The sequence below is a fragment of the Miscanthus floridulus genome, chromosome 6 (genome assembly GCF_019320115.1).
Source record: "Miscanthus floridulus cultivar M001 chromosome 6, ASM1932011v1, whole genome shotgun sequence".
Lineage (NCBI taxonomy): Eukaryota > Viridiplantae > Streptophyta > Magnoliopsida > Poales > Poaceae > Miscanthus > Miscanthus floridulus.
The window spans coordinates 3900531-3923485 of record NC_089585.1 but is presented as its reverse complement, the minus strand read 5'-3'; the positions used below and the strand labels follow the sequence as shown (position 1 = coordinate 3923485).

Genomic DNA, 22955 nt, shown 5'->3' with positions numbered 1-22955 from the left:
TCATGTTCTCTACCGAGCGGTAATGGATATCAAGGAGAAGCTTTGATTCTACGAGGGAGAGCGACAACGGTCGTGGAAGACCGTGTTCCCTTCCTCGTAGAATCGGAGCTCTTCCTTGACCAAGTACGCTGCCGTCCGGTGGAGAAATGCTCGCCGAGATGATCATGTAAGCAAGGTCAACTAGTATGGATGGTTATTTATTAAAACATGTTTTTGAGCTATAATGTATTAAAAATAAGTATAGAGATCTAGATAATTTTATAGTTTCTTAATTTTATTTGTTTATAAAAGAAGAAATTTATAGTGTATTAAAAAATGAGTATAGAGAGTAGATGGCAACTGCTTCCGGGTCCTTTGCCTCTCATGGGTTTCCAAAGCGACTTAGGCCGGGCATCCCTCTCATTCCATGCGGTAAGTGTCGTGATGAGATGAAGATTATGATGGAGTACCGAGTGAAGAAGGAGGGTCCCAACAAGGATCGTATCTTCTACAAGTGTCCGGATCACAATGTGAGTTATTTTATCGTATTTAATGATTATGGTTAGTTTATACCTATTTTCATGATGGTTGTGATTAAAGTTCTAATTTTTTGTTTTAATTTTAGTGGGATGGCAGTGGACGATGTTCAGGCTTCTACTGGGAGGAAGAGTATGTTGAACTCGTGCAAAAATATCTTGCACAACAAGCAGATACGGCGGCTAATGAGGCAGTGATCCAGCCGAAGAAGCCCAAAGATGTTGCACAATCGGGGGATCTATCTGTTTTAGTTGAGATTGGTCGCGAAATCCTTGTGCTCCTGAAATGTATTTTAGCTTTAGTTCTTTTAGTGGTAGTTGGGATTGTCTACATTGTAGCGATGCTTTCATAAATTTGTATCTTTTGTGGTGGCACGCATGTTGTATAAATAATTAATTATGATCTAGGTTTTAATATGATATTTATGCCATGTAATGCAGATGAGCCGTCATTGGATGTATAATGCTGATCGCTGCTCCCAAGAGTTCATTGACGGCGTACATTCTTTATTACGTGCGGCCGAGGCAAACAAACGTGACGGTTTCATGTGCTGCCCATATGCCATATGTAAGAATACGGTGGAATATCCTTGCTCAAGGACTCTTCATTCACACTTGTTCAAGTCGGGTTTCATGCCAAACTATATTTGTTGGACAAAGCACGAAGAAACCGGTGTTGTAATGGAAGAAGGTGAAGAAGAACAATGGGACGACAATGATATTATTCCTGATGGTGCATGCTTCAATGATACTACAATGGGAGAAGCTGAAGAAGAGGTAGCCGCAGAAGATGAGCCGGCTGATGATCTTTCTCAGGTCATTCGTGACGCACAAAGAGAATGTAAAAGTGAAAAGGAGAAGATCAAGTTCGAGCGGATGCTAGAAGATTACAAGAAATTGTTGTACCCAACTTGTGATGCAGGGCAGAAAAAGTTGGGAACCACACTAGAATTGCTGCAATGGAAGGCAAAGAATGGTGTATCTGACAAGGGATTTGGAGAGTTACTAAAAATCCAAAATAAGATGCTTCCGAAGTACAATGAATTGCCCGCCACTACCTACGAAGCAAAACAAGTTATCTGTCCTATGGGGCTAGAAATAGAGAAGATACATGCATGTCCTAATGACTGCATCCTGTACCGTGGCAAAGAGTACGAGAAATTGGATGCATGCCCGGTATGCCATGCGTCGCGGTATAAGATCAGGCGAGATGACCCTGGTGATGTTGAGGGCGAAAGTCCGCGTAAGAAAATCTCTGCCAAGGTTATGTGGTATGCTCCTATAATACCACGCTTGAAACGTCTATTCAGAAACAAAGAACATGCAAAATTATTGCGATGGCACAAAGAAGACCATAAGGTAGACAATATGTTGAGACACCCTGCTGATGGGTCCCAGTGGAGAGCAATCGACAGAGAATTCTCGGAGTTTGCAAATGACGCAAGAAACTTAAGGTTTGCTTTAAGTACAGATGGTATCAATCCTTTTGGAGAGCAGAACAGTAGTCATAGCACTTGGCCTGATACTCTAAGTATCTACAACATTCCTCCTTAGTTATGCATGAAGCGGAAGTTCATTATGATGCCTGTGCTCATCCAAGGCCTGAAGCAACCTGGCAATGACATCGATGTGTATCTAAGACCACTTATTGACAAACTTCTCATTTTATGGAATAAAGAAGGTGTACGTGTGTGGGATGAGTACAAATAGGAACACTTTGATCTGCGAGTATTGTTGTTTGTAACAATTAATGATTGGCTTGCTCTAAGTAATCTTTCAGGATAGTCAAACAAGGGATATAATGCATGCACACACTGCTTCGGTGATATTAGAGGTGTATTCTTGAAAAAATGTCGAAAGGTCGTGTACCTTGGCCATCGTCGATTTCTTCCTACAAATCACCCCATAAGAAAGAAAGGCCAGCATTTTAAAGGGAAGGCAGACCACCTGACCAAGCCTCGCAACCGAACTGGTGAGGATGTACTTGATATGGTCAATGATGTGAAAGTCGTCTTTGGAAAAGGACATGGAAGCCAACCTGTTCCGAAAGACGCTAACGGTCACGCACCCATGTGGAAGAAGAAGTCCATATTTTGGGACCTACCCTATTGGCAAGTCCTAGAGGTCCGCAGCTCAATCAACGTGATGCACCTGACGAAGAATCTTTGTGTGAACCTGCTAGGCTTTATGGGTGTGTATGGAAAGCCTAAGGACACATTTGAAGCACGACAGGACCTGCGTTGTTTGAGAGAAAGAGACAACCTGCATCCAGAGAAGATAGATGATGGACGCCATTACTTACGTCCTGCTAGCTACACTCTAAGCAAAGAGGAGAAGAAAATTATGTTTGAATGCTTAAACAACATCAAGGTACCATCTGGATTCTCCTCGAATATAAAGGGTATTATAAATGTGCCAGAGAAGAAATTATGTAACTTAAAGTCCCATGACTGTCACGTTCTCATGACGCAATTACTTCCAGTTGCATTAAGAGGAATTCTACCTCCAAATGTACGTCTAGCCACCGTGAAGCTATGTGCATTCCTCAATGCAATTTCTCAGAAGGCAATTGATCCAACTGATCTAGCTAAACTACAGAATGATGTGGTTCAATGTCTCGTCAGCTTTGAGTTGGTGTTTCCTCCTTCCTTCTTTGATATTATGACACACCTCCTAGTTCACCTAGTCAAGGAGATTTTCACTCTCGGTCCTGTGTTCCTACACAACATGTTCCCCTTAGAGAGATTCATGGGAGTCCTGAAGAAATATGTTCACAACCGTGCTCGCCCAGAAGGAAGCATCGCCAAGGGCTATGGAACAGAAGAGGTCATTGAGTTCTGTGTTGACTTTATTCCCGACCTTGACTCGATTGGTGTTCCTGAATCGAGACATGAGGGGAAACTAAGCGGAAAGGGGACACTAGGGAGGAAAACATATATTGGTATGGATGATGATTATTTCAATAAAGTGCACTACACAGTTCTACAGAACTCCTCTTTGGTAGATCCGTATATTGAGACACACAAGGATCTCTTACGATCCGAGTTTCTAGGGAAGACTGAAGCTTGGATTACGCGTAAGCACATGAAAACTTTCGGCAGTTGGTTGCGAAAAAAATGTCAAGGTGATGAGAGCATCCATGAGCAACTGTATTTATTGGCTATGCAACCATCATGGCATATCGTCACATACAAAGGGTACGAGATAAATGGGAACATATTCTACACAGTAGCCCAAGATAAAAGGAGTACCAACCAAAACAGTGGTGTCCGCATAGATACCACAGACCCGAATGAGAATAAGCAGACATATTATGGACGCATAGATGAAATATGGGAACTAGAATATGCACCTACTTTGAAGATCCCATTGTTCAAGTGCCAATGGGTCAAGGTGACCGGAGGCGGGGTAACAGTAGACAACGAGTATGGAATGACAACAGTAGACCTTAGTAATATTGGGTACAAAGATGAACCATTCGTCCTTGCCAAGGATGTGAATCAAGTGTTCTATGTCAATGATATGTCTACCAAACCAAAAAGAGGGAAAAACGATAATGACTCAACCAAAGAGCCAAAGCGCCACATAGTTCTTTTAGGGAAAAGAGTCATCGTGGGAATTGAGGACAAGTCGAACACGTCAGAAGATTATGAAAAGGATGACCGAATTCCGCCATTCAAAGTGAACAAAGACTCTAGCATTTTGGTAAATGATGAGGACACTCTATGGTTACGAAGCGATCATAACCAAGGGATATACGTAAAGAAGAAGTTCACTGCTGTGCCCACTTGATGATATAGTGATTTAATGTAGTGTGTGTTTGAGATATTATGTAATAATTGTGAATTCAGATGTTTATTATGTCATGTTTCAAATTAAATCAATGTTTGATTTGGTGGGATTTCTCTCTCAAAAAGGTAAATTAGGATACTGAGTGATGAAAAATTAAAATATTAACGTTAAAATGATGTAAAAACAAATTTTCTGTCCAAAACCAATAGTTTTAATAATTTTAATTAAACACTACATTTTTGCATTAACAAAATAATAAATATTAGTTACATTATGTTTTATAATTGTAACAAAAAATAAAAAAAAAGTTAGGTTATAGATTTTTCCTATGTGCAATAAATAAAAAGAAAATCCATATTTTTAACAAAATAATTTTATGCCTTTTATTTAATTTACTATGTATTTAATAAGAAAATCCATATTTCTATTAAAAAAATCTGCTCAAAACAGGCGGGAAACGAAACTGCAGGCCACCTTTACTCCTGGGTGGGCACCCAGGAGTAAAGGTGGGCTACAGTTTCGTGGCCCGCCAAAAAAAACTCTTTACTCCCGGTGTGTGTTACCAACCGGGAGTAAAGGTATACCTTTACTCCCGGTTGGTAACACGCATCGGGAGTAAAGGACCTTTACTCTCGGTTGGTGGCTGGCACCGGGAGTAATTCTCTCTGATATATAACCTCCAGCACCTAGCGCAGATCGATCCGCTCGTCTTCTTCCTCGTCGAACACCGCCGCCCTCTTCTTCCTCGTGCCGCCGTCCGTTCACCTTCCGTGACACCGCCGTCCTCTTCTTCCTCGTGTGGCCTCCACCGCGCGCGCCCATGCCCCTCCTCCGCGTGCGCCTGTGGCCCTCCACCGCGCCCTCCTCCGCGCCCGAGGCCCTCCACCGCGCCCGTGGCCCTCCACTGCCGAGCTCGAGGTGATCAGTTCGTCGATCTCTTTGTACATTCTCAGACGGTGGCCGGAAAATAGAACATTGTTTGATGAATCTAGAACACTGCCTTTGCTCAATAGAAGAATTTTTTCTATCTTCATAGATCAATGTTTGTTAACGAAATTTTATCCAAATATATTCATGTAGGGTCTTTTTTTTGAAGGATTTGTTGTAGGATATATAATGGTCAAATAGGAACTCAATTTAGATACCCAGTTTGTAAACTAAGCGTTTTTTAGTTTATAAAAAATATCACATGTGATGATGTAAGCATGGTTGGACTTGCATGCATGGCTACAGACAATGAAGGAAAACTTCAACATTTCTTCATTTGTGAACTTTGAATATACAGATATAATATATTAATGTTGCTAAAGTAATATGAGCATTACATATTTTTTCGGGAAGACTATCTTCAAACTTTATATTATAGCATCAGAGATCGCCTGTAGAAGAAGAAAATAAATTCTTATCATTTCGGAAATAGTAATGGTTATATTAGCAATAAGACACATATACTTACATTTCATAATGACTTATACTTACATTATCAGCATAGAATTTTCTCATATGATGAATGACTACATGGTTCACATGGTACATAGGATCACAACATCACGCACCGACACCGCCCCGGCCTGCCTCACGTCGTCGTCGTCAGCACATCGGCCACCACGCCGACACATATATATATGTCATTTGTATTCATATGCATGTATATATACGTCGTGGAGCACCGCCGCCCTCGTTCGCCCATGCGTTTCTATGTATACGGCGGAGCACCGCCGCCCTCGTTCACCCATGTGTACAGACATATATACGGCGGAGTGTGGAGCACCGCCACTCTTGTCACACCGCCCTCTCTCGTGGCCTAGTTGATCAACATTCGTATTATCGTTATCGTTAATGCTAAACAATCACACCAGGGCGAACCGCGCTGTTGTTGTCACCGACGTGGTTCGCCCTAGTCACCGACGCAATTCGCCCTTGGCCGTTTATGTATAGCCCTAATTCACCCTAGTACCGACGCAGTTCGCCCTAGTGTGGCGAATTGTGTCCGTGACCGAGGGGCAAGATTTAATAATGCATATTGTTCGTAGATTTTACGCATGTAAGCAAAGATTTGACGTACTATATATTGGTTTTGTTTTTTGAAGCTAGATGGCCGACCCAAGAAACATGGATGAGGAGGAGTTGATGATGAATTTGATCAACACTGGCACTCAAGTTGCCGGCGATGATGGTGCTAAAAATAACGTGCAAGAGGATGCAGATGATGGGAGTCAGTACTTAGCTCTTGAACAAAATGAGCAACAACATATTGACAAAGTATATATTTTTTATTATTAGCTATATATATTATCATATGTCTTATGTGTGCTCATGACATTAAAAATAATGTTTATGTTTTGTAGCCCTCTGGATCGACATCAACAACTACAACAAAAAGTAAAAATGTTCGAGGTCCCAAAAAGCCATTGGAGGGCCGCTTCATCATATCGGAGTTCAATGTGGATATAGGAGAACCGGGGGGCCGAATAAAATGAAATTTGTGCACCACTGTGGTTACCTTGTACGGGACTGGCTCCCGATTAGTACCCGTGAATGGAAGAAGAAGACCAATGCTCCTTATATCAGTTTTGTCTCTGATCGTGACAAGGCGTTAATTTGGAAAGATGTCTTGGTACATTTCACGCTCCAAACAGATGGTTATGATGATATAATAGATGGTGATGAATTGAAGGAGCGAGTTAGGGATTGGGCAATGAAGAAGATGGCCACCCAGTTTCAGACTTGGAAGAAACACCTATACACGACGTATGTCAAGAAGAACATAGCACCAGATTTTACTGTCCCAGGCCCGATCTCAAAGCAGAGGCCCTATTGGGATGAGTTTGTATAGTACAAGACTTCGGAAGAGGGTGTGAGTCGGGTGATAAAGAACCAACGTAATGCCCAACAGAAGACATACCACCATAACTTGGGATCAGGTGGCTACCCGACTGCCATTAAGAAGTGGAACAAAATGGAAGCAGACCTTCTTGCCAAGAGTATCAGACCAGAATCACTTGAGTGGGGAGAACGTGCAAAGAATTAGTTTTTCGCTCATGGGGGAACACTAGACCAGGAGACAAGGAAGTGCATTTATGGCGCAAGACTGCAAGAAGCAGCAGAAAGATTGTTTTATGCTCAGAGAGCTACTGCTAGTGGTGTGTTCAGGCCTAACAGAGAGAAGGATGAGCTGACATACGCCATCGGGACTATTGAACATGGTGGCCGAACTAGAGGCAAAGGAAGTGTCTTGTGGGAGCATGGATTCCCTCAGGACAGACCTTCCTACAGAAGTCGCCAGAGAAAGAAGGAAGAAGAGGCACAGCGGCTCCAGAGGTTGGAGGAAGCGGTGCGTGAAGCACAGGAGCGGGAAAAAACCTTGAAACAAGAATGCAGGAGGAAATCAGAAGGCAAGTGCAAATAGCAGTGAGTGCAAGCAAGCAGGCATCAGAGCCAGGAATCAACATTAGCCAATCTGTTCAGTTGAAAAGCAGCTGCGCTTCCACGGAGATACCAAATCAAGGGGACACAGGACTGCGCTTCCCTGTGGATGACGTCACTAAACCTTGTACAACATGTGAGCTACACATTCCGAAGGAGAATTCCACAATCAAGGTGGCTATCGGTCTTGTTAATCCTATCGACCGAACCAAGACACCAAGGATTCATAGGAATATAATCCAAGAAAGATATGCTACCATCTTGGTAGATAAAGCTGAAAAAGGTTTTAGTGATTTGCCTCTTGACATTCCTGGAGGTGATGGCGAGAAGACTCTAGGAGAAGCGGAGAAGACATTCATTCTATGGCGCAAGCGCTACATCATCATTCCAGGGATGTCGGCTCCACCTCCTCCTGAACTACCTCACCATAGGTATGTGTGGATGAAAACACTACATCATTAATTTGTATTGGCTTAAATAATTAATAATCTGCTCATAATAATATGTCATTCCTTTTTTTGTAGCAGATCCTCCCCTAACCTAAATCCAATTATTCAATCGCCAGATCATCATAGTGCTCTGTACGATGACATTATGTTGGAAGGCGAGGCTGCATCCACACCATCTCCAAGGAGGTCTCCAACGCCGCAGCCGCCACCTCCAAGGAGGTCTCCAACGCCGCTGCCAACACCTCCAAGGAGGTCTCCAACGCCTCCCCCGCCCTCGCCTACCAAGAAGCCTAGCAAGAGGCCAGCCCCTCAAATGAAGAACCAGTCCCCGCCTGCAAAGAAAGCCACCGTGAAACCAAGGGCTATTCCCAAAATAATATCTGAAGAGAAGGAAGAAGGAACTGATGCATATAAAAAAGACATGTCTAGATTCTATGACAAACTTAAAATGAATCAAGAAGCAAGGAGAAACCCGGAGAAACCGTACTTCTTCGTAGCTCCAGATATTCTAAGAAAAAAGGTGATTTCTTACCAGCAACAACAGCGGGAATCTCGTAAGCCGTTCAAATCAACGTTATCGGACTATGACCGCACTCTCACCAAGTCAATTAAGGCGGCACAGAAAAAGAAGCGGGCAGGGAAAGGAGTTGCCCAACTCGGACAACAAGCGCACCAATCAATCCCCCCGCTAGTTGTTGGTAATGAATATGGTTCGAATTTAGGATTAATGCATCAGGCAAACATACCTCCGGATGTCGATTTGGATCACCTTGGTGAATTTATTGATGAGACTGGTCTCGACCTTTACCAGATGTTTGGTGATAGAAACATTGAGAGTGCGGCGGAGGTTGATATTTGGAAGAAAAAAATTATACTAGGCTAGAGTCTATACAACCCTCAAGCCTTATCTGATCTGGGGACGCAAATGTACCTGCTAAACAAGTGGTACATGCAGGCGTCTACCAGTGGAGACTTCTGCGTTGGTGTCAGAATTAGAGACGAACATTGGTTCCGTGGCGATGATGTTATGTATATTGACTTTACAGAATTTCATCAACTATGCCACCTAACCTCTCTGGACAAAGTTATCATTAGCTGCTATTGCCTGTAAGTAATAATTCTTTTGATCTATTATTAAACTCATCATATATGTGTATATGCATATAAATTATCCTAACAAGTACTATATATATGTAGATTTACAATGACAGAGCTCAGAAAGGAAGGCTGCAATGAAATTAGTTTTGTTGATCCCCATATAGTATTCAAAGACCCAATTACTCCAAAGACTAATTGGAAGAATGAGTCAGAGAGTAACCTCATGAACTTCTTAGTGAACCAATGCCACAAGAAGGATATACTCTTTCTCTATAACTTCAAGTGAGTGTTAATCATGTTGATCATCCTTAATGGCTCATATGTTGATTCTAGTTAATTAATGAGTGTTATGCGTTATATCCTATAAACACATGCAGCAATCACTGGATATTGATGGACATCGATCTGGTAAAAAGTCACTTGATAATCTATGACTCGATGAGAAAACCACAACAAGACTACCAAGATATGATAGATATTATCCAGAGGTAATTTCGGTATCTCTAGCAACTATATATACACACAAACATGATGATTAACTATATCTGATGACGTGGCAAATTTTTTATTGGGCAGTGTTTGGAAAACCTTTATTGAGAAGCAACACATGGAAAAATGCAAAGCGCCACTGAATATAATCCCTTTGAAAGTAAGTCCCCTGAATCGCATCATCTTTATTAATTAAACATATAGCTTTCACCGGATCACCAGATTGGATGACAAATCTTTTTCTCGTAAAGTGGTGTCTGAGGCAGGAACAGGGGAACAACTACTGTGGTTACTATGTTTGCAAGTTTATCAATGTGGTCTCCCAAAGAACTCCTATAGAGAGACTCAAAGTACGTTAAAAATACACTATATATTCATTTAATTATTATTATTGATTGTGTTACTATGTCTTTATATATATATGTACATATATTAATTTATTTTCCTTTAATTCAAACCTGTAGACTCGATGGTTGGAGGAAAAGGTCATACGGCAAGACCAAATCAAAGCAATTCAAGAGTCTATAGCCGGATTTTTTAATGAGCAGGTCATCGATTCCAAGGGCGAGTTCTACTTTGACCCAACACTGCCATCGAAGCCAAGCTAGAGGATGAGAGGAAACTTGTTATGTCACAACAACTGTAATGCAATCTTTTGTAATATATGCACATGAAATAATATAATGTAAAATACACATATGCATGCATGCATGTAAATATATATATGATGCATGCATGCATATATATATATATATATATATATATATATATATATTTCTATGCTTGAATTGTGTGATTTAATACGTTCATTGTGCTTGAACCGAAACATACTATACGCGCGTATAAATGTATAATTAGCAGCGTACAATACGACTTCGAAAACCTATTTTGAAAAGAAAACAAAAAAATGAAAAGAAAAGAAAAAAGAAAAAAACCTTTAGTCCCGGTTCATATTACCAACCGGGACTAAAGGTGCCGGCCATCGTGGCATGTCAGGAGGCACCTTTAGTCCCGGTTGGTGTTACCCACCGGGACTAAAGGTCCTCCTTTAGTCCCGGTTCCTGACCCGGGACTAAAGGACCCCCATTTAGTCCCGGATACTTGCTCCCGGGTGGGGAACCGGGACTAGAGGGGGTTCCCCACCGGGAGTAAAGCTCTGTTCTCTACCAGTGATTTGGATCTCCTCCTCTAAACTTTAGAGCTCTAAAAGCTTTAGAACGCTTTAGCTCACTTTTAAGCTCTAAAGTTCTAATGTGTGAGGTGGGCTAAAGTTTAGAGCTAATTTTAGACCACTTGTTTGGAGGTTTAGCTCGCTAAAGTTTAGAGGAGAAAATCCAAACGGGCCCTAAGTAGATTAGGGTCATATTAATGGTGCGTTTGGTAGGGATTCAAATTCTCCTAGAAACGTTTCAGATTCAGATTCTCTCCAGAAACATTTCTCTGTTGAAATAGAATCACTTAGTAAGAATCGGTGAAACTGTTTGGCTGTTGATCCAGATTCTGCTCGAAATAAACTAGAATCACTGCGAAACACCTATTTGGGTGATTTTCATTCCTAGTTTTTTTTGGATAAAAAGCAAACTTTATTAGCAGCACATTGCTGCAGGTGGAATATAAGGTTCCTCGATTACAGATTGCAGTGCCTCTCTAGTAGGGCAACTGGAAACATGAGTGTGATTGGAGCAAAGAATGTTTACATGATTGTGCTCACTAGATATTGATCTGAAAGTTTGAGTGCCTAAGCTATGCGCAGTAGCATTTAGATTTCTAGCTATTTTCGCCACCTTCGAGTTTCTACCAGCTGTTATATTTATGAACTTTTGAGTGAGTGGCTTGATCTTCCAATGAGGTGGACTTGAGTGATCTTGTCCATTGAAGAAGTTCACCATTTATTGGCTGTCAGTAAGGAAGAAAATATGTTGAATCTGTAATGCAGAAGTGATAATGCCTGCAAGAGTGAGGGAAGCAGCCTCTGCCATGAGGACAGAGGAGACAACATTGGCTAATGCTTTGACGTGGATCATCAATCTTCTCCTAGGTTCCAGGATAAAGATACCAAACAGAGAAACGTTTCTAGGTGTTTCACGGAGAATCGCTTCACGGAAAAAGGTGTTTGGAAGGGGTTCTGGTGATTCACCTGAGAATCCGAAACGTTTCTGTCATTCAAACGCACCCTAAATTGTGGAGCATGCAAGAGATGGGAACACTTGATCTACATGACCGAGAGCTAGCAAAAGTGAAACTTAACCCTCTTAATGCTATCTTTTCTATGTCAACAATCTTTTTTGAAAGACCAAATGCTGTTTCAATAAGAGCCATTTTGCCACACTTTTTCTCAGTGACCCAATCCATTGGACTGGCCCGCTCCAACAAGCCGCGTGCAATGGTCATCCCACATGATCGCACCTGCATCCCAGCAGTAGCATGGTCACGAGAAGAGGTCTTCGCTATTCGTTCCTTGGCTGGAGTGGACTGGAGTCTTTGAATCTTCCAAAGGAGAACAGAATGAAGCAATGGAAGAGGCAAGATGACCTCACGGCCCTCATCCGGCCTGGTATATCCACGACCACGGCACAATCCATCCCTTGGCCAAGCCAACAAAGCCAAGCTCAGAAGCAAGGACCGCGGTCCCAGCTGTCACGCAGCGCAGCCAAAAACACCCAAAGACCCCTTGCGTGATCCGGTGTTTCCGTTAGGCGAGCCGTCGCGATCGAGCGTGCTCGATCTCTTTTCATCTTTTGCATGCATGGGGTCCGCGATCGATCGGCTCCGGGTGGGGCGTCGCCGGGCTCGGGCTCCACCCCGGCCATCTGATCGCCCAACGGGTTGGGGGTGAGGCACGGCGCGTCGCGGTAGGTGCGCAGCCGCCGTCGGGGCCCGATCCATCCCCGTCTGCGCGCGCGACCTCGTCGTCGTCGGGCCGCTTGCGTGGCTGCCCCGGGACCGATATGATCCATCGGATCGGAAGATTATTTATTTTCTTAGTCAGAGAGCAGCGGGAGATGAGAAAACGAAGCCTGGATCCGTTCCAGCCTAGCCTTTTGGACGCGACGCGAGTGGTCGCCAGCTGATAATTCTGCCGGAGCGACCACGCCTCCCTCCACCCTCGCGGTTGAGTGGGAAATGATCTGCAGCCATGCCATAAGATAATGAAACCAATACGTACAATGCTAGTCTGGGTGCGTGCGAATCTAACTACCCCACTCGAGTGGTGGTTGCACTAGCCGGCCGAGCGTGCATGCCTGAAGTGTGTTTGTAGTAATTTTGTAGTGTACGTGCTAATCCACGGAGGCCGATCGAGGCTCCATTTGTGCACTACTGCACATGCACAAGAGCACAACTGACCAGTGGCAGTGGGTTGGGCGGTTGGCTATGGGTATGATGAGAATTGAGAAGCTAGGCTACTACTAGCTGATTAATTATTGCTGAACATCAACAGTTTTAACCTCGTCCGTCCCCATTGTCCTGTCATCTAGTAAAACAAAAACACCATCCTTAGTATACTTTCCAGCAAATAGCTCTCCAACAATTTCTACGTTCAGACGCACTGCACCGCTTCTGCAGCCGCGGCCGGGAGCATCTGTTTTGTAGACCTGATCACACGCTAGGTACGGTCAGATCATCAGACCGCGCCCCAAAAAAAACACTAGGTTAAAATTTTTGGCCATGTCCATCAGGCGTGTCCACATTGAGCCAGGTCTATTTCTCAGGTTTTCTGCGTATTAGGTAAGGTTTTCTCAAGCTATGTCGTCGGTCGGACTAGTGGAGATCAAAAGGTATGATCTGAGCCCTCTCGATACATTTTGGTTCTTTTTCTTTGACAAGTCGGATGACCAATGATCAAGTACTCAAGTTTATCTTTGACATTAGCTCTACTACCTGCTAGACGAGTACCAGTACGTACTCCACATGTTCAGACTGATGCTGAGTTGTTCCTTGATTTGTGGCCAGCTGGACAGCTGGTGTCTTTGGTCTTCTGACGAGGAGCGGCCGACAGTAGTAGCTATCCGGTAGGCCGAGCCGTCCGTCAGGAACAGAAACACGAGCCGAGCCAGTTTCCGCTTAGGTACTACTAGTACAGAAAAATGCAGATTATTTACGAACCACGAGTTTTATTTATACAATATACACGCACAAGTGTGTGTGTGTGTGTGTGATCCTGCTGATGATGATGTCCGACGCAGTATTGACTCATCCTTTGCAAAGTTGCAAATGAGTGGAACCTGGAAGTGCACACGCAGCTTTTTTGGGGTCCCTCGCACTCGCACGGATATTAAATTCTCCGAATCGTTTGGTGGCTTTTATTCCGGATCTAAGTGTAACGGAATGTCTTCTTGTCTGCAGTACGGTGTATCCCCCCCCCCCCCCCCCCCCCCCCCCCACCCAACAAAAAACTAAGGCGCCGTTTCAAATACTGGAATTTTTCTACCATAACGCTGGCACACGGGCATCCATCAGCCGTGTTCCATCCGGACGGTTCGTTCCCAGGCCTAGGCAAGGATCACGTCCAACAGACCCTTCTCCGTCCTACCTTCGGTACAACGTGGTTTCTTAAAAAAAAATAGAAAACACGGTGACATTTCATTTTCTCACTGTCGCATGCATGCGACCGCTGTGGAGGCATCTAGTGCTTCGCCCGCCCGCCGTTGGCCTTCTCCAACGCGGCGGCCTTCCCGTCCGAACGCCACATGTCCACTCCGCCTCGCTGCTGCCGTACGCCCATCCCGCACCGCTCACTCCCGCCCGTCGTGCTCGGCCATCCCGCGCCGCTCGCTCCTGCCCATCGCGCGCACCGCCCTCCCGGCCAAGCCAAGCCAGACACTACTAGTGATGGTGGTGGTGGTGCTCGTGCGCCGCCGGCTCTGACCCCAATGGCTAGAATCGCCTGGCCCTGGCCTCCCCATGTTGCAAGCATATGTTTCAGGTGTTCAAGTGTTTTATGCGGATGTTTTGTATGTATATTTCAAGTGTTTTATGCGGATGTTGCAAAAACAGATAGGGATGTTGCATATGTTGCAATGGTTGTACACGTATATTGCAAGTGTTTGTTTCCAATGTTTCATCTGTTTTTTCAGACGTATGTTGCAAGTGTGTTTATCTGGATCTTACATATGTTTTACACATATGTTATATGTGTTTTATTTGGATGTTGCATATGTTTGCAATTGTATTTCAAGTGTTTTTCATATATTTTTGCAAGTGTTTCAAACGCATGTTTTGAATGTTCCAGTTGTTTCATACGTATGTTGTAAGTGTTTCATCTGTAATAATAGATCGGGGGTGTTGTGCATGTTGCAATGTGAGCCACCTACCGCAGCTGCCTGCTGTAGCTGTTGGGGCGCTCGTGCATGGGGGAGCGGTGCAGCAGGCGTGGAGGGCGCGCGGGAAGCAGGGAAGCGTGGGGGAGTGGCACGGGCAGGCCTCGCCTGTGCGTGCAGCAGGTGCTGGCGCGGGTGTTGCAGCAAGTGCGGGCATCCAGACGCAGGGTCCATTCGGACGCCCGGCTGTCGATTTTTTCTATGTTACTTATTTGTATAAGATCTTTGTATTATTTCTATGAAATTTCTACGTTTCAAATGAGTACTCAACCTAACAGGCTAACATGCTTGATTTGTTTAACCAACTAGTGAAGTGGCCAAATCCTTATGGTTTCTCAAGTCATATACCGTTCAACTTAAAATTCAGATACGGTTTCGAACCAGTGGAGGTGGGGAGCGTCCCGGTATAAAACGGGCTACTTTGCTGCATGGCGAAACCTAAAGGCTGTGTTTCGTTGGGGGAACATCACCTTCCCGGTGCTTTAAGCACACGATAAAAAGTCATAAAACTTCTGTACTTGCCCTCTTTCTGTTCTTTTCTATTTTATTTTTGTGTTTAATCATCATGGGTTATACTAGTGGACAAGTCGAAGTGTCCCAAAAGCCTACTTTGCGTTGCCATTATACGCCGCTCACAACAACATACATACCATACATACACTTTGTTTATGCCACCTCCCTAGATTGTAGATAATGATGGATATTATTGCCCCGGGTTTATTTAATAATATATATATAATATATTTTCGTCGTTGTAATTCGCCGGGTTTAAATCCTCAGCCTTCACGCGGACACCAGCATGCAACACGCCTCCATTTCGGCTTTTCCTTCCACAGCAAAGCAAAGTGAGTGAGGAGGTGAGCTAGCCATGCCGACGGCCTCCTCTGCCCACCGCTCACTCCTCCTCTGCCTCTGCATCGCTCTGCTCTCCAACTCAGCCGCCGCCTTGCCGTCGCCACGCGACCTCCGGTTCTCCGTCGAGGACATCGCGGCGGTGGAGGCCGCGCTGCCGCGCCGCAGCAGGGCGTCGTCCTCCAAGACCACCTTCTTCGAGGTGGACCGCCCGCTCCGCCCGCCCAGGGGCAGCTCGGGCCCCTGCTCCACGCTGCTGCTCTCGCACTCCTTCGCGTTCACGCTCACCAAGCCGCCCGTCACCGCAGCGTACTCGCCGCCGCCGTGCCTAGTATCCGGCGCGTCGTCGGTGTCGCTCGCGGTGCTCGAGTGGCGCGCCGAGTGCCGCGGGGCGCAGTACGACCGCACCTTCGGCGTGTGGCTCGGCGGCGCCGAGATCCTGCGCGGCAGCACCGCGGAGCCCCGCCCCGGCGGGGTGGCCTGGTCGGTCTCCAAGGACGTCACCCGCTACGCGGCCCTCCTCGCCGCCGGCAACGCCACGCTCTCCGTGTACCTCGGCAACCTCATCGACGACACCTACAACGGCGTCTACCACGCTAACCTCACGCTCCACCTCTACTTCCGCCCCCGCGGCGGCGCGGGTGCGCGCTCCTCGCCACCTTCGGCGGCCGCCGACGCCGTCGTCCCCGTCTCCAGGAGCCTGCCGCTCAACGACGGGCTGTGGTTCGTCGTCCAGAACGCCACCGACGTGCAGTTCGCGCGCGTCGCCGTGCCGCGGAACGCCTACCGCGCCGTCCTCGAGGTCTACGTCTCGTCCCACGACGCCGACGAGTTCTGGTACATGAACACGCCCGACCAGAACGGGCCTTTCCGCGAGGTCACCGTCCTGCTCGACGGCGACGTCGTCGGCGCCGTGTGGCCGTTCCCGGTGATCTACACCGGCGGCATTAACCCCCTCATCTGGCGGCCCATCACCAGCATTGGCTCCTTCAACATGCCCACCTACGACATCGAGCTCACGCCGTTCCTGGGCAAGCTCCTGGACGGCGAGGACCACGAGCTCGGGTTTGCGGTGACCAACGCGCAGAGGTCGTGGTACGTGGACGCCAACCTCCACCTGTGGCTGGACCCCAAGAGCTCCAAGACCACCGGCGGTCTCGTCGCCTACGACGCGCCGAAGCTGGCCGGCAGCATCGTCTCGCACTCCGCGGACGGCATCGACGGCGAGTACGAGGCGACGGCGAGCCGCAACATCACGGCCACGGGGTGGTTGAGCTCGTCGCGCGGCAACGTCACCACCACGTTCGCGCAGCGGCTCGGCTTCTCCAACACGAACGTGGTGAGCGGCCACGGCACCGCGCAGTCGATCAACCAGACGACGGACGCGCTCACGACCGTCACCGGCGGTGACGCGTCCGCGCAGCAGCAGGTGCAACAGAGCTTCCCGCTCTACATCTTCCTGGGCGGCGACGGCAGCGGCACGTCGTCGCAGCGGCTGATGCGGCGCGTGGAGATCGGGTTCGACGAGACGCGGTCGCGGGGAGGAGCGGCGACGAGCACGCTGCGGAACTCGCAGGCGGCGGCGGCGGAGGTGACGCTCCGGGACGACGCCGTGGTGGGCGCGTCGTGGCGGATGCACCAGACGTACGCGTACGGCGCCAGCGACGGCGGCTGCTACCTGAGGAACGTGAGCAGCGTCGGTTACGACGTGCTTTTCGACCATCATGACGCGTCCTGCGCCGGTACTACGCGCGGCCGCTGACGCTTGTCGCCGACAGCGCCTTGTCGCCGCCTCCGCCTCCGCCTCCGCCGCGCGGGCCGGTGGATAACGGCCGGGGAAGCGACAGGGTGTAAATGGAACGCTGCACCGGTGGACAAACTGTACTGGCTTGGCGTAGCCGGCTGGCCCACATCCGGTCTTCATCAATCATTAAATATACTGTCCTAATGATGGGTCATTTTCATGCGCTAATTCGCTTTTCAATAAGAAAAGATGTGATGTGATGCAGCAAGCAGTAGACCTGTAGTACAGGTAGCCCCAAAATGTAAAGAAAACCGCTGGCTATGTTGTTCAATAGTACTTGCTTTTATACAATCTGTAGGATTTTCCCCGAATTCTATTTCTATATATGGGCCTTAGACTGTTATTATATTACATGTAGAACACATTTTTTATTTGAGAAATGTAGAACACAAATTCATACAACAAAAAATTAAGCATTGAGCTTTTTAGAGACAAACCCATAATAATTCACGAAAAATTCCATGACTGCCATTCAGCGTACGACATGTCCATTTTCATAATTAACTGACCACTTCTCTTTTACAATAACAAAAAGAAAATGTTTGATTTTGTGCTAGCTTTTGTTTTTCAGCCAGAGATTGAAACTTATAATTATGTTGGGTTGAGTGTATAACTAATGTAGAGATCGAAATAAATACTATCCTTCTTTAAAGAAAAGTAGAATTTCTAGGAAGTTCTGGGACTGGATCGATGAAAAAGGCTGTTATACCTCCGTCGGAATGAAAATTCATCTCGCGGAGCCTTCAATTATCCGTCCCACGTGGACTAGAGGGTTGTTTGCTTTGAAGATTGGGATTCTTGCCTGGCTCAGGCACCTCACCTAGGCCGTCGATTTCCAGCTCCTGGGGCTGGATCGGCTTGCATGGGCGGGTGCCCCCACGCTAGGTCGCAATCCAAACGAGCCCTAGGTACGGGAAGACAAAGACGTGACTCGGTGAGTATGTGAGTAGCAGGTAAGTACTTTTTGTAATCTATATACATACATTGTACAGTCACAACTATATAAACCCATAGTTCTTCCTTGAAACGTCTCTTCCAATCATTGATACTAATTTGTGCATTGTCAAAGATCACCGCATTTCTCGTTGTCCAGATGACCCAACAGGCAGTGATGCAAATTTCTCTGAAAATAGGATTACCGAAATTTGATCTAGCATCAATCACCATGTCTAGAGGTGGTAGACTTAGGTTCCAGGAGATGGTGAGAGTATTCCAGCATGATTGACTGAAGGCACATTCAAAGAAAAGATGGAAGCTGATCTCTTCCTGACATGCATTGCAGAGTACACAGTTGTAGTCATCACGTATAAAATAACTTTTATGGTTTATAGAACTCTTACTAGTTAACGTAAAACTCTTCCTTTTAAAATAGTACATGGACATGGCGTTTAGGATAAGTGAATGAGTACTTGAAAGCATCATGCTACCAATGTATGGATGGATTTTGGCTGTATAGACACGCTAATAAAAACAAACCTGTACTACGCCGTACGGAACCCGTAGGCTCACGAATTCAACTGAGCCGGTGGCCAGGACGCACAGGAGCGATGCGTCATGCGTAGCGGTAGCGTAGGACCGGACACGGGCGTGTAGTCGTGTACGCAGGTAGAAGAGGAAGGAACCGAGATGAAGGCAAGCACCAGACCGAAGCCGATGCTGCTGCCAGCCGGTGCGGCGGTGCCGGACAGTCGGACAAAGCGAAACCGGGGCCGAAATGCATCAGCTGATGATTGGTCCCCGGCCAAAGCTGACCCCCACTGGCCACTGGTGTCCAAATGGCTGCCAGCTGGAGGCGACATCGGCATGTCTCTTTGTTCGCATCCAAACGGGTACAGTTCTGTCTCTAACAAATACCGTGCGAGCTAGCACTTTCACCAGATTTGCGTCAGTATATTGCCTTCTTTCGTTGAGTTGGATGGTGATAGCAGTAAGCACTGCGGAAGGAGGATTATCCGTCGGAACCCACACAATTATTATCGCCCGCCTCTTTTTGAGAAGTAAAAAAAAAAAACAATACGTATTATACAATCAAGTGCTGCAAGTTGAGTTTGCCATCACTCTTTATTTCTCACACGCGCGAGTTACAAAGGAATGTTCAGTGCATGCAGTTTATGCCACCAGCAATACTTTAGTTTACGTGAATATGCTTTTGACGAAGCATTATTGTCATACGGAAACGGTTTATTCGAGTAGCACAACTCACAGGGCGCCAAGGCGGTAGAAGACGGGTCAAAATCGTTGCTCGAGAATGACAACACAGAGTCACCGAAGCAACATGGTTTCCCTTTTTTTTTAATTAGCATGGCTAGCGCCCCGAACGTTCGTGAGGACAAGCGCCCCCGCGCATCCAGTCCCTGTCCACTAATTCGTCCCACCTTGCTCTTGCCGCTGCGCTCACGCGTTCGAACGACTCGCCTCGCACGTGCAATCCGCTCCGTCCGCCTCGATTCGACCCACCCCCGTTCGTTTGGCCATTCGCCCTGCCACACATGTGTGAAACATATGCAACATCTAGATAAAACACTTGCAACATGAAAACACTTGCCGCAACATAAGACTGAAACAGATGAGACATTTGGATCATACTGCTGCAATATATATGTGAAACATGTGCGACATCCTGAACAAAACACTTGCAATATACGTCTGGAACAGATGAAACATTTTGAACAAAAGCTTGCAATATACCTCTGAAACGCTTGCAACATATGCAACATTCCAGATCTACTTTTGCAACATCCATATGAAACAATTGCAACATACCTCTGAAACATTTGAAACATACATTTGCAACATAGGGGAGGGGAGGCTTAGGCCAGTCGATTCTGGCTTTGGGGGTGGGAGCTGGCGGCAAGCGGCGGCGTGCGAGCACCACTAGCATCCGGCTGCGCTCGTGGGTGCTCTTGGCTTGGCCGGGGACGACCCCAGACACCCCCGCACGTGCGCCCAGTGGCCATCGGCACGGGCGGTTGCGACGACGCATCCTGGCGGTGTTGGGGGCTGGGGAAGAAGCCAGGGAGGCTCTCTGTTGTTATCAAGCGCGAGATAGAGAGTGAGAGTGGGGAGAGCAGAAGCAGCTTGCGCGTAGGATGGGGACGCATCGAGGGATGGCCGCGGTGGGCCGGGCGCACGATGAGAGGGAGCAAGTGTCGCGAGCGAGGCGCGCGTCACAGGTGGGAGCGAGCAGCGCTGGCAAAATCGGCGGGGTGGAGTGAGGCCCACGGTGTCCAGATGGGACGGATGCCCGTGACCAAGCATTATCGCTTTTTTATACGTTGAAAGCACCCTGGTCAGTGCACAGGGAACAATGCTGGGAGCCTCCAATCCTCATATATAAAAAAAAGGAAAAAATGCTAAAAATGCTGGGAGCCCGGGAGGGTCGGCCCCATGGGCCACGGACGACAGGGTCAGTGTAGCTCCCCTCGAGATGAGCCTAAATGAGCCTGTAACCGGACGGAACACAGCACAGGTGCCTTCGCGCCTCCAGTAGAATTGGCCTGTGGAGGCCCATTTTTGTGGCTCATCTGTGGCTTTCGTCTCCTCTGTTCCTTTTCCTGTCTGTAGGGCCGTAGTGGTCCCCCATCGTAGTATCAATATCTGCTTGACGTTCAGTGTGACAGTGTTTAATTGTTCTATCCCCAACCTGTTCTGTTCTGCTTCAGGATAGCCATTGCTGAAGTTAGATTCATAAATAACCTGTCTCGCCTCGTCGCACATGTACCATGGACCATTGGTCCCACATGTAAGTGTTACTCGATTTCGAATATTACAAGTGGAGTAAAAATCTCTGTTAATCTGCCACTGCATATTAATGTTCTATTTACCTTTCCTATTTTCTCAATTCCTATGTCCTATGCTATAAATTCCTGCATTCCAAACGTCTCTTTATGTCTTTTTTCTATGTTTTTTTAATCATCTGTTTCGACACCTCGCTTCTATTCCTTTCATGCGATTTCTTATATTCCTGTGTTATGTATCCACACCTTCCAAATCAGTCCTAGTGTGCGTTTTAAAGATTCGGATTATAATGATGCATTCGGTGAGTCTACTTTTTAAAACCGCTACAAAATTAGGTTTGAAGTTTAATCGAATGGTCCATCATTATCTCGCTCCTCAAATAAAATGTGCTATTATTCTCTCCTTGAAGAAAAAAATAGGTTTATTTATCAGTATCAAGATCTGCTTGACGTTCAGAGTCTCAGCATTTTCCTTTTGTTGACCTATTCTGCTTTACTTTATTGGAGAAGTTATATAAGAGTTACTAAATTGAGGGTGCTCTAAGTGTGAGTGTGACCGCCTTTGCTTACCTGGTTGCAGCGGAGCTATGTTCTGTACAAGTACTGTGCAACTAAATGGTCACGCAGTCAGGAGTGCAACCCATACATTTGGTTTAACTATATGAAGAAGTAATCTGGTGTAAAAGGTTCAGATCATTACATGATACTTTTAAATGAATTAATTTCTTATCTATCTTTTGACGATTCGGGTTATGACATATCATTATTTTTTGAAAAAAGGCTCAACAAATTTAGGATTGGAGTTCGATCGGTTAATCCATTGCATCAAGGTCAGCGGCCATGTGTCTCGTCTTGTAGGGGAGTTCAAAGTATCCCAAGTAAGGAGAGATTGTAATCAAGTTGCAAATGCTTTAACTAGTTTAGCTAGGCGCACTAAACTTTATGAGGCACGGTGGGGTCAGGCACCTGACTACCTGAGTGTGCTCAGGATCCCCTGAAAACCGGTTGTATTAACGCTGGTGTCTAGCTAATAAAGCTCTCTCTTTACTCGTAAAAAAATCCAAGCAAATGGTGTACTATTCTCTGTACCAATAAGGCCCCATTCGCTTCGAGGAATTCTGGAGGAATCTGGAGGAATTTGTGAGAGGAAAATACTGTTCCGAATGAAAAAAAAAAGTAGATCAAATCGAATTTAAGGATACGCGAACGGGGCATAAGGCAATTTCTTGCTGCCGCCATACCTTCTCATGTAGATATTGTGTTCTTAAAGTGCTTGCTGATTGGAGCTAGACAACAAATACAAAGGCGGCAATCGAGATCGATCGCAGCCACATTTGCTCCTTCCATCCCATAAAACTAGGATTACATAGAATTCTAATTTTGTCCCACGAAAAAAGACATTATTGCTATTGTACAATTTATATCTCTTATAAAGATAAACCTCACTAGCAATTTATATTGCCATGCAAAGTGTC

The 22955-nt window shown here is 46.2% G+C and overlaps 1 protein-coding gene across 1 annotated transcript; it reads left to right on the top strand.

Annotated features, from left to right (window-relative positions):
* The first annotated feature begins 15833 nt into the window (after positions 1–15833).
* Positions 15834–17911, top strand: LOC136457442 (peptide-N4-(N-acetyl-beta-glucosaminyl)asparagine amidase A-like). Its single transcript, XM_066457468.1, has one exon. The coding sequence runs from the start codon at positions 15956–15958 to the stop codon at positions 17699–17701; it is 1746 nt and encodes a 581-aa protein (XP_066313565.1). The 5' UTR covers positions 15834–15955; the 3' UTR covers positions 17702–17911.
* The last annotated feature ends 5044 nt before the right edge of the window (positions 17912–22955 follow it).